The sequence below is a fragment of the Crocodylus porosus genome, unplaced genomic scaffold, assembly GCF_001723895.1.
Source record: "Crocodylus porosus isolate Cpor-Errol unplaced genomic scaffold, CroPor_comp1, whole genome shotgun sequence".
Taxonomy (NCBI): Eukaryota; Metazoa; Chordata; order Crocodylia; family Crocodylidae; genus Crocodylus; species Crocodylus porosus.
Genome location: NW_017728886.1, coordinates 175547216 through 175561466, shown reverse-complemented (window position 1 = coordinate 175561466; position 14251 = coordinate 175547216). Strand labels below are relative to the sequence as shown.

General features: G+C 37.4%; 1 protein-coding gene across 3 annotated transcripts in view; it reads left to right on the top strand.

Annotated features, from left to right (window-relative positions):
* Positions 1-14251, top strand: part of CDH7 (cadherin 7) — a 110460-nt gene that overhangs the window by 71569 nt on the left and 24640 nt on the right. For 2 of the 3 annotated variants that reach the window (XM_019545386.1, XM_019545377.1), the window contains exon 7: positions 13295-13548. In XM_019545386.1, the coding sequence (XP_019400931.1) occupies positions 13295-13548 (254 nt within the window). Of the gene's footprint in view, positions 1-4180; positions 4354-13294; positions 13549-14251 lie in introns of those variants that run through there. The other variant, XM_019545394.1, reaches the window with a different exon arrangement.

Below are 14251 nucleotides of genomic sequence, written 5' to 3'. Positions count from 1 at the left end.
TGGACCTGCATCCTGGTGAGTTAAGAGGGCATGGAGAGCTCTGATTTTCCATGATAAAAATCCCAAAATCAAATACCAAAATGTATAGGTACTTAGAATTTATTTTATTATAGTGATTGAGGGACTGGTAGGCTTCCAAGCTGCTTTAAAATTATATATATTAATAAAGCATTGTGTTCATTTGATACCCATATATATGTGTATACATATAGGGATCAAATTAACATATATATATTCATATTCATTTTAATTGTGGATTTGAGTTTTTTATTAGAGAATTTGTGGTTATTTTTATCAGAGAATTTGTGATTTTTTTTTTTGTCCAGGATCCCTGTTTATACGTCAATGCCATGCTCTTTAGAGGAAAAAAGAACTATTAGTACAAATTAAAAACTGGAATTTCTGTTTCACAGGAAATTGTATTATTTCAAAATTTGAGTGAAATTTGATTAAATTCAAGTTTCTTAATTTGATCAAAAGCAAAAAATATTTATTCTTTTAGAACAGTTTTAAAAAGCCATACCTTATAATATATGTTATGTTTACATGTATATTTATATGCCATATAGCATATACTCTTTATTCCAGTATCAACTTTTTATTTTTAATACAAAATAATATTTTAAATGAGAAGTCATGTTGCAATGAGAAATCAAGAAATTTTAAAACATTCCAAATCAAATGGGAGAGAATATTTTGACATTATTAAATGTTTGCTTTCCCTTTCATTCCAAAGCATTTTTTCTCAAAATAGACAATGGGAGAGTGGGAGGGGTGAAAGTCTTTTCTGACAGAAAAATATTCTACTAGAAAATGTTATGCTTGTGGTTTTAAAGATTTGGTGTTGGCAATGTGGAGGTTATTGATTCCAGCTCATGGACCTGGATGTTCTGCAGCATTTGTTGGCAGGGGCTTCAACTGTGGGTGCTCTCCCTATGCCACCATGGTGAAAAGCGCTAGTGGTGGCCAGGTTCTAGCATCCTTCTTCTCACCTCTGACTCAGGGTAGGTCATTTTGGTCTGTGATCAGAAAAAGGTTCCCTACCCCTGTTTTAGCAAGTATTGTAGGGTTGTGCTGAAGTCCTTCAGTGGTACTTTAGCATATGCTTAAAGACTTTCTTGAATGGAGGTCTATGTTTAGAATTACCATAGGCAATACCATATGCTGCCTATGTGTTTGCCAAGCATTTACAGCTTCCTCAAGTGTTTCTCTTTCTCTTTCCTCTCTGGTGCATGATTTTTTTCCCCAAAGAAGGCAAGACTTCAATAGGACTTCTCCTTTAGAAGAAACATTTTCTGCAGAATTCCATAATATAGTGGCCAAAACCTGAGACGGGTGACTACCTCCTGACAGCTGCAAAGTAAACCTCTCTTTCCACTGAAGTTGGAACAAACTGGAGATATCAGAATTCTCCAAAGAATCAGCCCCCAATACAGCCATTTGATTTGCAGATCATCTCTTTCAAGTCAAAACCGATCAAGTTAGGCTTTCTGGATGCCTAGTGCTATTTCTATTTAGCACATATTTGAAATATAGCTGATGAAAAGTTAGCCTTTTCTTTGTTCAGCAGCCAAATTCAGTGGGGCTTCTTCAGCTTGCTCATTTAATGCTTCCAAGTACAGCTCTGGAAAAAATTATGCCTGTCCTAGAGGGAAAACATTTGTCACTGTCACACTGAACAATATTGAATCAGTCTGGGGTCTCTGATGATCCAAGTTGAGAACTGATTCATACATTTTAATTTTAATATGAGCCTTCAGGCATGGTCTCTGAGGCTCTTGATTTCAAGGTTGCATGGATTGGGGTAAATAACTGGAATTCATTATTATAACAATAATATTTGACATCAGCATTATCAGTATAGTTATATTTATTACTGGGTGCTAACCTGTCCATTTCCAGTGCTGAAAAGTGTTGCATGGAATTTGTAATAAGCCACATATTAAAAGCTATCATTTTCTGACCTACTCCACTACTTCACTGTGGGCATATGTACACATGCAATTCAAAGTAATAAATAAGCACTGGAGTTCATTGCTCTTGAGCGCACTGTTTGAACATGCACCCAGGACTGCATCATGCTGAGCCAGATCAGGGCAGTCCTGACTGGCAGTGGACCTGGGGTACAGGGTTCAGCCTGCCAGTGCAGGACTGCTCCTGCCTGGCTCAATGTGCTGTGGAGGGGCTGGCTGTGGCACAAGTATACCCTAGTGTGGGGCTAGTCAGCAAACAGCCCCCCACACTGAAGCATCCACATGCCCCAGCAAGCCATGTCAGCATCTACATGTGTGATGCCTCAGAGTAAAAGACTCTGCAGCAGGGTAGTACAAATATTTACTATGGAATTTACTTGCTGTGGAGTTTATTAGTTTACTGCAGCATAATAACCCTGCACATGAGACATTTACTGCAGAGTTAATTAGTCAACTCCATAGTAAACATTTTTTGTAGATACACCCCCAGTTAATTGTTTTTTAAACCTGCTTGGAGCCAAAAGGTCGTAATTCAGAAGCACTGTAATCTTCTGGCATAGGAAGTTAGGTCTTTTCCTTTTGGGGAATGATCTGAGGACCTACCCGTTTTCCTTCTTTGGGCATCTTTATCTGGTCTTAGCCACATGGGTGCGATGTATTTTTGTTGCTCACAGCCAGCTCAAGAACCTCTGCATCATATGCAATTGTGCCAGGGAATTTAGGTATGGGTAAGAATATAGGATTGCTTGTGTATCCCACATGTACAGCTGAAAATTTCTCCTTGCTGATTATTAAAATAATGTGAAGAACCTTAACTGGTGAGGAGGAAAGTATATAGAGGACACCAGTCACAGACTGTGGGGTTGCATTTCACTTTTCAGTTCCCCTCTACTGAAGTCTACTTGTGTAGTAATTAAATTGTTGGGGCTGCATAAAGGCAGATTGAAATTCAAGCACAATGACTAATGTAGTAGCTTAATATAGGAACAGCCAGACGGTGTCACTGCACGGTAACATGTGCTCTGCAATAAGTGAGGAAATATGTCTGAAACTAAAAATATCTCATAGCAATGTTATGCTACTAACCACATGAAGTATTCTACATCCATGAGTGCAAGTCACAACCTCCTTCCCCTTCCATGCTTCTAAAAGCAGATTACACATTAGAGTTCATCAATGTCAAGGTAAAGATTTCTGAAAAGAGAAATGCAAGTATAATGGTGCAGCTTTGCTTTTGCACAGTCACTCATTCAAATCACATATATGAGCATGGGAAGCACCTTATCAAAGTGCAAGAGCACCAATGCACTTATTTCTGTGCATGGATTTCTCATTAAAGCTTGAGTCCCTTTCGACTACTGTATACAAACTGTGGATTCAATGTTCAGGTTTTCTCAAGAAACTGTTTTAGAGACACTTTTGCAATACTGGCCTCATTGCTAGAAGTCAAAAACTTGCTTTTATATAACTACTATGTAGATCTTAAGAGATCAGCATCTTAAGAAATGTGATTTAAGAACAAAGTAAAACTTGCCTACACTGAGGCTGTGTCTACAAAAGACACTTAGAGTGCAGAGGATTAATTCTACTGTGCATTAACACGGCAGGCAAAACCCAATTACAGTGCATTCAGGTAGTACCTTTGAGGAAGGTAGTTATCCTTTGGGGAAAAAGTTCAACAGATATTTGGAAAGGGGAGATACAGAGATAATGATCCTATGACTAGGAAACTGATATAGTTGTGTTTTCCTTAAAATTCTAGAAAAGGATCTTGTCTACTTGATATGTATATTAATTTTCCTGAAGCTGATATTGATTTCACACAGTGATGCTCAACCTTTTGGGGCTTATGGGCCTAATGAGTGGCATGGGGTCCCAGGTTACATCCTGCATGGGGGATCAGTGTGCAGGGGCAGTTCATGGATGTAACCTGTTACATGCTGGCCTGACCCCACGTACTGGATGCAAGAGCAGAGCAACCCTATGCACCAGCCCAAACCTCTGCATTGGAACTGTCCATGGATAGGCACCCACATTCAGGTGCTGTCTGGCATGTGGGTTCATGTCATCTAGCCTTTGAGGCTCTCCACAAGTCTACAAATTTGGCAGCAATTAATTGTCATAGCTATTAGTTCCAGAGCAATTTTTTTTTTTTGGTTTCCACAGCTTTGGCAATTAATGTTACTACAGCTTCCACTTTTTCCCTGCCACCAAATTTCCAGAGTTGTGAGGACTCCTGTGGGCTGGATGACATGTCTCCATTGACTGTAGGTTGAGCACCACTGATGTATGAGAGCACATCTCTTCTCTGCACCCAATATACAAGCATTCCAACAAGGATTGCAGTCAAGAGAAAAAAAGTGTAATGTTGTACTCTAAGGTATTATTCATTAAAAGTAAAGCTTATGGGACCTATGCTGCTTTTATATATTCAGTTTCAGTCCTGCCAAATTTGGAGTTAACTGGGGTTACACAGGTATGGCTGAGGTTTCCATCTGAACCTACAGGCCCATTTTGGGGAAACTTTTTTCTTTGTGACAAGAAATGCATGGGAAAGACAAGACATCTACTATGCTGGTGCAAAGCTTCTCTTATGGTTTATGCTGTCATGACAGGATTGGAGAACACATGCCACAGAACATGCTGAGACTGCTGCTGCTTAACACCCCTTACCAATGTTCATTACTTAGGTAGAACCTGTGCCTCAAAAGTATTTGGCTGGTCCCAAAGTGAGACATTTTTTAGAGCAGCTTCGCTCTCTTTATATTTCCCTATTCTCTAAAGTACTAGGAGAGTTGGGCAACATTTTTTTTCCCGCTGGCACGTTGACCTTTGCACAATAGAAAACAAGATTTATGGAGCACTGCTAATCAGACAAATTAAGAAATTTTCCAAATAGACCAGTGATAACTCCAAAGTTTTCCTTTCCCTGAAAACTTTGGAAACACTTCCTTCAGTTCATTATGAAGAGATAGGGAAAAGGTCCTCAAAACCTTAATGTATGTAACATGTGGTGCATTATCCCCCTTCAATCCAATCCTTTTTAATTAGAATTGTGTGACTGAGACAAGCATTTGATATCTAAATTAATTTGAAACTTGTGTGACTGCATGGTTAGTTTTCTTCTTTTCTTTTGAAAAACCTGTAGGAAAGAAGTTCTTGGGCTAGGAGCCATGTCTTCTACAGACCAGAACATATATTTGTGGCTTTTTTGGCCCACTGAAATCAATGGATCCTCTGCTGTTAATATTAGTGGGACCTGGCTTTCCTGTAGTAATAATTAGTAATATTAATATTGAAGTACATATGTTAATGTTAATATAAAAACTGTCCACTTTACCTAGTAATATGATTCGATATTTACTCAAACAGAGGCTTTTTGGTGGAGGGGGGGATTTTTGGAAGAGAAGCATAATTTTCTTACTGATAAAGCAATTTTCGAAAATATGTTGTATTCAGTGGCAGATGTAGACTTAAAGAAATTATCTAAATGTGAAATGTTAGCCTGATTAATTAACCCTCAAATATTCACAGAGCAGACCTACTATTTCAAGATGCCTATGCAAAATTGTTTTCATATACCTTCAAAATAAGTCTTCTTTGGCTGGCTGGCACAACCTGATCCTTATTAGGTCTTCTTACCAGGTTTCTATTTGTGTGTGTAAAATACTTGCATTCAGTTTTGCAAAGACCACCATACATAGACATTCTACTAAATTCAGGCCTAAGGATAGATGGGGAAATAAAACATCATGTGAATTCATTCCATTATTTTCATGGTTTTTTTAGTTTCAAATATGAAAAGATTGTCTGTTCATTAATTATAATTAACAGTTAAACTTACAGTAAAAAATGGCAACAGTGAAATGCAGTAAGAAAACAATCAAACCAGCTAGCTAGCTAATAGATAACAAAGTTACTTTTACCTATCCTTATTTTATCTAAAAAATCACCCCTCTCCAGAAGTCCTATAAACTACTTGGTTTTTAATTGATTTTTTAAATATTGATAATAGTAGGAAGAAGGGGATATGTAAGCGTATGCATACTACTTTTAAGTATACATCATGCTTAAAGGCCTGGTAAGACTTAATTGGACTTTGGATTAAGATGTTAATACCTAGAGGTCTTGAATACTAGTTGGACTGTTGCCATGTCTGATTTTGGCTAGTAAGAGGTACTTATAAGCAAGTGTCTCCTAGTAGTCTCATTCATCTTCAGTTTCCCTTTCTACACAGCTTGATACCAGTATCAATACCCAGAAGAAAGTATGTGACAATAAGTAATGTGAAGCACTTTGATATATACATAAATTGCCCATTAAGGCTAGGCACAGGCAGTCAAAAAGCTTGAGGCTAACTCAATTCAATCTTCGCAGGTTAGTCTAAGCTGCATAGATTGAACTAATAAGCAAGTGGACAGGCTTTTACTTTTGATTCTGGAAATGTAGCCACATGCCTACAGTGGGCCAGGCTAGAAGCTGGGGGCGATGCTAGAGCATGACTCCCTGCTCAGCTGGAGCAGACAGGTTGGGTCAAGGCTAGCTCGTTCACCCTGTGAGGGGGAATTTGCAGGGTACAAAGCATCCTGGGATGCTGGGGGACTGTGAGTTGAATTGAATCTGGAGGGGTTCAGGGACAGAAGTTCAATAAACCAATTTAACCTAAATCAGTTCAGTCTGATACTACATCCATCCAGGTTTATCTTAAACTGAGTTCGGCCATTTTGAAAGTAGTTTAAGTGCACTGAGGCCATGCTCAGACATGCATGGATATTTGGTTCAGCAGGGACAGCTAGCAATGGCACACTTCGTGCCACCATTAGTTGTCCCTGGGGAACTCCCTTGTCATGCGGCCTCTAGTGTGCAGCAAGTTATCCTGGGTGGGGTAGGGGAGGCAAGGATCAACAGCAGGCTTATCTGGCATGCTGGGGGCCTCCTAGGGATGCAGCTGTGTTGCTCCTGCCACATGGAGCCTGGCTAGCAGTGGAGCGTGGTTCCAGCTGGCCAGGCTCTGGCTTTGGGCAGCGCACATTGCCCCTGTGTGTGCCACCTCACTTTTTTTTCCCTGTTGGGGGGTAGGGGAAGGAGGAGGGGGGTAACCTCAGGATATCCAGGAGTAAAAAAACCCCACCTCACTGCTTCCTTGCAGCGTGGAGAACAAAGGAACATGTGGTATGTGGTGCTGCAGATGTGTCTGTCATGCCACATACTGCACAGCTATGCTTGTCTGGACACAGCCTGAACTTCTGTTGTGTTATAGATTTTAACCAGTTTCTGATCACTTCTCCTGGTTTATGTGTAACTTCTGTCCCTAGCCTAAAGGTACTTGCAGATGTAAAAAAAAACCCAAAGCAGCCAGTGCTTTACTTTAAACTCAGTATGTTCCATGCATGCCTTGAAGAGGCAGCGTATTACTTCAACCTGGCTTATCTAATAGCTGATTGAATCAGCTTTAGCTAAAATTGCCAAAAAGCCCCACTGAAGCACCCAATCTCTACAGACACTGCAGAGCCAGGTTGAGTAACATGCTGCTTCTTCTAGTAAAGTGTGCTTTTGGGAGGGTTTTCAAACATCTGCAAGAGATTATTTCAAAACCTGAGCTAGTTCTAAAAGTAATACAGATAATTATAAAAATAGGAGGGTTTTATGAGTAAGCCTTTGAGTGAAAAGCTATCTTTCTATTAGTGTTAAACACTATTTTTTTCTATCTAGAAAATTTGCTTTCAATTCTGTAACAGAGTTTACAATGTAAGAACTTGAGCCTTCCATGGTTCCTTTGAGATATAATGTGCATTTGTTTGATGTACTGCAGTTTTCAATATAAGACCTCAACTGAGCTTAAAAATGGGATTTTCACCTCTGCAAAGTACATTATTACAAAGTTACCATACAGTAAAAAATGAGCATTATAAAAATGGGCTCTGTGTGAAGGATAACTGCATATCTGGCTTCTGTGATATGGATGACTTGTTTTGTAATTTTGTTCAGACAGGACAAAATCCTTACCCCTCTAAAGAAAAAAAAAAGATGAATGGGGCCTGCATAGGATCTAATCAGATAACACTAATGCACATATATTAATGAAGCTGTCAAGCTCCATTCACTGTACTGAAGGAAGAACTAAACTATACACTGTCCTTTTAACCTTCAACACTGATGTAGTGATTTGTAAGCTGTTGGCTTGGTATTCTATTATCGGAATATGTGCTTTTGTTATAGGTTGCACTAATGAAGGGATGATCTGACGACCAGTTAAATGATGTTTCTGTATAAAAGCAGCATCAACAGTAATTAGATTAAAAAAGAACAAAAAAAAAAAAGCACAAAGACCTTTTCAGTATACTTTTTCTCTCTTTCATTACTTACTGTCTTTAACATGAACTATCTTCTTCATTCTCTGTATTGAAAGTTAACCTTTACTGAACACACATTTTTTTCAGATTAGTAATACTAACCATTGCTTGTATGAGATAACTCTCCACTCTCCCAAATTACCTTAAATACACCTGGCCCTACGGTGACATAGTGATGCACTATGTCACAGTATGGCAATATAGCAGACACATGTGCCTACATGTTATTGGCAGCTACGTCACCATAGTGGTGTGCTCCCCCATTTTAACCTGCTGCTATGGTGATATAGTGGCAAAAGCTAACCATGCACCATATGTGTACTTGGAAGTACTAAAGCATGGCGTCATAGCAATGTCTCCATACATGCCCTATATGACAATTATCTGTCCTAAAACGTGACATACATGATACACATGCCATTCATGGAAATTTGGGAGGGGACTAGCTGTTATATGACACACCATAGACCTCAGCATAGACCCCAGCTTACCCTCAGTTCTTGAAAGCACTATACTGCAACATAGCATGCTTGCTCCACACATTAAACCTCTAAATAGAGGCTGCTTTAAAGCTGTGCTGTTCACATGACAGCAATCACGCATGAAATAAAGTGTATTTAAATGAACCATTCACTGTTCTAAAGTGGCTACATTACCACCAGTCCAGGTTTTGACATGCTAATTGTAGGTGTGTCATACTTCATGAAGTTATCTATACCTTGGTCCTGAGGTGATGCAGATATGCTTTAGTTTTAGTTCTGAAAGAGTCAGTAGTAGTACTACTAGTATTAGCTATAAGGCCAGCGTTGAACAGCAACACCAAGATAATAAAAGGATGTCTCTGCTCCAGTCTAAATAGACCAGACAAACAATAGAAGTATCCCCATATAATAGCAATCATTGGACAGATGGGAAATTGAGGAACAGAGAAATTAAGTGATTTATCCAAGGTTAACTGGGAAGATTGTGAAAGCTCCAAACCAAGGCTCCACCAAATACTTAAAACAAAAGACTTTCTATTGTGAAACTGTTCATTGAAGTCTGGGTGGAAATGCATACAGTAAAACAACATTTGTCTCTGTTCCGGATAAATTTAGACAGTGAATTTGAAAAGCTGTTCCCACAGTTTTCTGATCACCGTTTTAGTATCTATGCACCAATCGTATTTCTTCAGTTGTTGAGAAATTGCTGGGCTTTTTGCAGTATATGAATGCCTTGGCTCATTGTTCACATTGTTTTCCCTGCCAAGGCCATTTGATTATACTTTAATAAAAGAATCAAGTAGTAATGGTTTTGAAGAGTGCCCCCCCCCCCAAATTTAATCAAGGTAACATGTTCATCTCACAAATAATTTTTACAGTCAGATTCCACTATTTCTGTAATTTTATACACAATTTAATAATAAAGTGATTTAAAAAGTAGACTTGTTTGTTTCTGTTATATTGTTATGTTGAAAATATACTATTTCAAGGTGCTTTCTTCTAAAGTAGGCATGATACACCAGATCAACAACACAGATGGCAGTATGAGTATGTTCTGAATTTGGAACATTTCATGATTTCTTTTTTCCTATAAAGCTACTATTTAATCTATTGCCTTCTTCAGAGGTCTGGGTCCCTTTTTGGCAAAGTACTTAAGCCCATCATATTTAACTTAAATCATGTGAAGCATCCCATCTTTATGTTGTAATGGTCTAATCTAAGTCCATGGAAATCTGCCTTCCATACAATCACTTTAAGCATGTATTTAGGTTGTGTTTAAAATGCACAAGTTTAAATATTTTACATTAAACATGCAAGAATGTACATTTTTAAATATTTTGCATTTTTATTCTCTATGAGCTGTGGGTCAGGTGTCAGAAGCTGGCAGGACCCTGGAAAGGTTGGCATCATGAAGAACTACAGTTCTAGACAGGCATTAGTTGTCTTCTGCTCTCAACATTTCTCTTCCACAGATGTATTCAAAGCTAGCAATTATTATTATATTAATTTTATTTTTAGATTTTTAAAAATGTTTGTTTACTATGTTTTTGAATATGGGTTTGCTCTTGAAAGGTGATGAATATAATTGGTTTATAATTGGTTCCAGGGGAACAATTGATTATTATACACATCCAAAGCATTCCAGAACATGAGTTCCATTGAAACTTCTGGGCAGGAACTTTCCTTATTTCATGGAATGTCATCTGTTGGTCAGCCCAAGGACAAAACTGCCAAAGGACAGAGTCATGGAACTAGCTGCTAAGCAGCAAGATTAATTATTTTTATTTTAGTTTCCTCCAAATTATTTCTTTTACAAGTTTTCCTTTTGGGGGGAGGGGGGAAAGAAAATATGAATTCTTGACTCATTCCAAGTAGAAACAATTTTTTTTTTTCAAAGGAGGCAAATGTCTTTTTTCTGCTTAACTTTTAGGTTGAACATTCAATGGAAGATGCTTAGTGGCCTTTGGTCCCACTAATTTTTTTTTTAGATGAGTCTCCAGCATCTTAGAGGTGCATAGTGTCTTGCAGGATTCACAATCCACAAGAAAAAACTATGAGCAGAATTTTCTTTAAGATGTGTTATTAATTTTGGGACAGATTGGGGCAGAAATCTAATGTATGTTGCCAAAAACATATATATGCTTAAATTGTAGCATATTTGATTAGCAAGGCTCCCAAAGCTCAGGAAATTGTCACTGGCACTGAATGTCACATGGCCACAATCTCCTTTTGGGAGTAAATTACCCTCATAAACGGGCTTGTAGAACATATATAAATAGTATCTACTTTGTGGCTAAGTAATCAAGTATAATGAAGTGCCTCCCTTTTTATGAATATGTATTTTACTTACCATTTACTGTTTAGCATTAAATCCAGTTTAGCACTTCTGTACTCTTATATTACTGTCAAAACACAGGATGTCCATCTCTGCCACAAGCAGAAGAAAATGGAAAAAGGTACATTGCAAATTGTTAGAAGTGAAAATTGTTGATTCAAATAACTCTTATCAGACTGGCAAATCTGAGGCCTCTGAAGTCATTAACAAGGTCAAATTTAAATCATCCTTATTCTCAACATATAGTGGCATTAATATCCGTACAAGTTAGTATTAGAATTAGACTTTTTTTTTTTTTACACAACATGTCCGGGTTTGAATTAGGCTTTATAGCATTTATTTGTGGGTACATTTTCCATTAAAACAGACTTCCTTCTGAGCTTCTTTTCCTTATGCATTGTGGTGAATAAATAACTCTGCTGTAAAATAGTACTTGTGTTGGGCAGTACTATCCTACAATGGAGTTAACTAGTTTACTCTGGCCTAATAGCACCACTTGTGTAAATGGTAACATTTTACTGTAGAACTGATTAGGCAACTCCACAGTAAGTGTCTCATATAGATTTACCAAATGATCATTTGAATATGCACAATTTTAACTGCTTCGCTGGTGGTTATTTTAGCAGAAACATCTAGGTTCTTTGCTTATTTTTTAATCCATAATTGCCACTGTCCCCCACCTACCTGCCTGAGCTCTACTTCTATGATACCTATACCTTTATATAATTTGGTTATGTGGCAGTTTAGTTATAGACAGCTGCATCATATTAAAACATGAAAAATAGGGACAGGACATATCCAACTGAAAGCAATGTGCCTATATATAGGTGCTGTTCTATTAATGGGATTATTCACTTTTATATCTAGCTTTAAAAATCTCTATATTCTAATTTACATAAAGCTTCCATAGGGTTTCTTTTCTGCCTTATGAGAGTGCTGAAAATCCAGAGCCCTGCCTGAGGAATTTTTGTCCAGTTTGCCTCACAGTACACAGCTGTACTCAGAACACATAATATATTTATTCTCAACAAACCCCTTCCTCCATCCTCTCCATGACTGCCTTCAGAATTAAATTTCCTTCAGTTGTATGGCACTTGTATTAGAAAATGAGAAGAATCTTTGTGCTTTTGCAGGCTTGTTGTTCTCTTTGTAACCCTGATGCTCAGCATATGATATCAATTACTTTATTGCCCTATTTCCATAATAGCTTTCAGTTACCTTATCACCATACAAAATATTACCCACAGCATCCTACACTACAGAGGAGCCATGCTTACAATTACTTAGTAGTTCCTGGATGTTTTGTGTACCTTATACTGTTGTGAATTCAAACAGAGGTAGTGATACAGAATAACTGTACTTTTTTCTATAATAAAAGTATAAAAAGAGTCCAGTTCTATTTCAAAATAAGATCAAAAGAATTGGTTTTATGTCAATGCTAGCACTGCTCAGAATAACTATCTGGAAGTTAAAACTTGGGTTTTAGCCCTGATTCAACAAAACATTTCTAATTTTAAACATTTGCATATCCATAATCAGGGAAGTAGTATACTTCAACATGAATTTCACAGAAGTTAAGTTCTTTTTTAACATAATAGGGGCATTTTTGTTTCTTTAGGTTTACTCACATTAATTAAAATTGATGAAATTTGGACAAAACACCCATTGACTTGAATTGGAGCAGAGTCAGGTCATGCTGAATACTCTTGAAATTCCCATTCATACAAGATAGTGTGATTTATTTATTCTAAAAAGTATGCATTACATCATTATACTTAAACATTTGCTTCACACTGTATCCTCTTGCCCCATTTCGGTTAAGCAGCACTTATTACTTCTCTGCAATTTTTCCCATTTCACTTGGCATTTACACATTTTATGTATCAAATGAATGCACAAATAACAAAACACACTTAGTATCATATTGCCTGCCTTCAAATAAATTAAAGCACAGTAGATCAGACTAAGAAAGATACTGAAAATAATGTTCTGAGAAAGCTAAAAATTAGTGTATACTGTGATGTCAATCAAAAATGCTGCCTGGATACTAGTGCTAGAGTTCTTTATATACTCACCGGCAGTTTTAAGTGAAACATTTTTTCTGAACTATTTAATTTTTAATTAAATTTCCAAATAACTTTCTCTTTATAGGAGCTGGATTTTGAAGCAAAGACAAGCTATACCCTGAGGATAGAAGCAGCAAATCTGCACGTTGACACTCGGTTTCTAAGCCTGGGACCCTTTAGTGATATGACAACAGTGAAGATAATCGTAGAGGATGTGGATGAGCCCCCAGTTTTTACCTCAAGATTATATTCCATGGTGGTGTCGGAAGCAGCAAAGGTTGGCACCATCATTGGAACAGTAGCAGCCCATGACCCAGATGCCTCAAACAGTCCTGTCAGGTATGTCTAATGCTTGGTTGCTTGTTTGCCCTTTGATTTAAGGCTGTTCATGTTATTGCAGGATTTATTCATTTGCACTAGGAGGAAATAGTTGGCCTTTTCAGTCTTAGCATGAGCCTGTGCTGTTCTCAAAGTAGTTGTATTTGGACTTTTGAATTCTGTTGTTGTAGCATTGATGAAATTATTTCATTTCCCCTCTCTCTCAAAAAATTAGAAGGGTTATTTTCAGGATTCCAAACCAAAAATCACCTGACTGTCCATGGTCAGTATTCTGTGGAGCTTGGGAAGAATCCATTATTATCTACAAACTGTAGCTTATGTCCCAATTAAATCAATTATGCTGAATATATTACAAACAACCTATATACAAAAGAGAAGTGATGCATATCCTGATGTGTATGTTGTAAAATTTCTATCCATAAACATTTCAAACTGCTAAATTTGCTTAGCAAATTATGCCATTATAGTTATTTGCTTGAAGGATGTGTACTTGATTGTGTGCACTATTTTAGCTTTATCGTTTGGCTGCTGCAACAATATAATTATTAACTATGCACTGTACATGCACATTTCACTTTCTGTATAATTACTAGGCAAAAGAAAAATCTGATTATAACATTATGGTTGTAAATATAAGATGTGTGATTTCCAAACAGTTTAGGAGCATAGGGTTTTCAACCTGAGTCATTTGAAATTCCCAGTA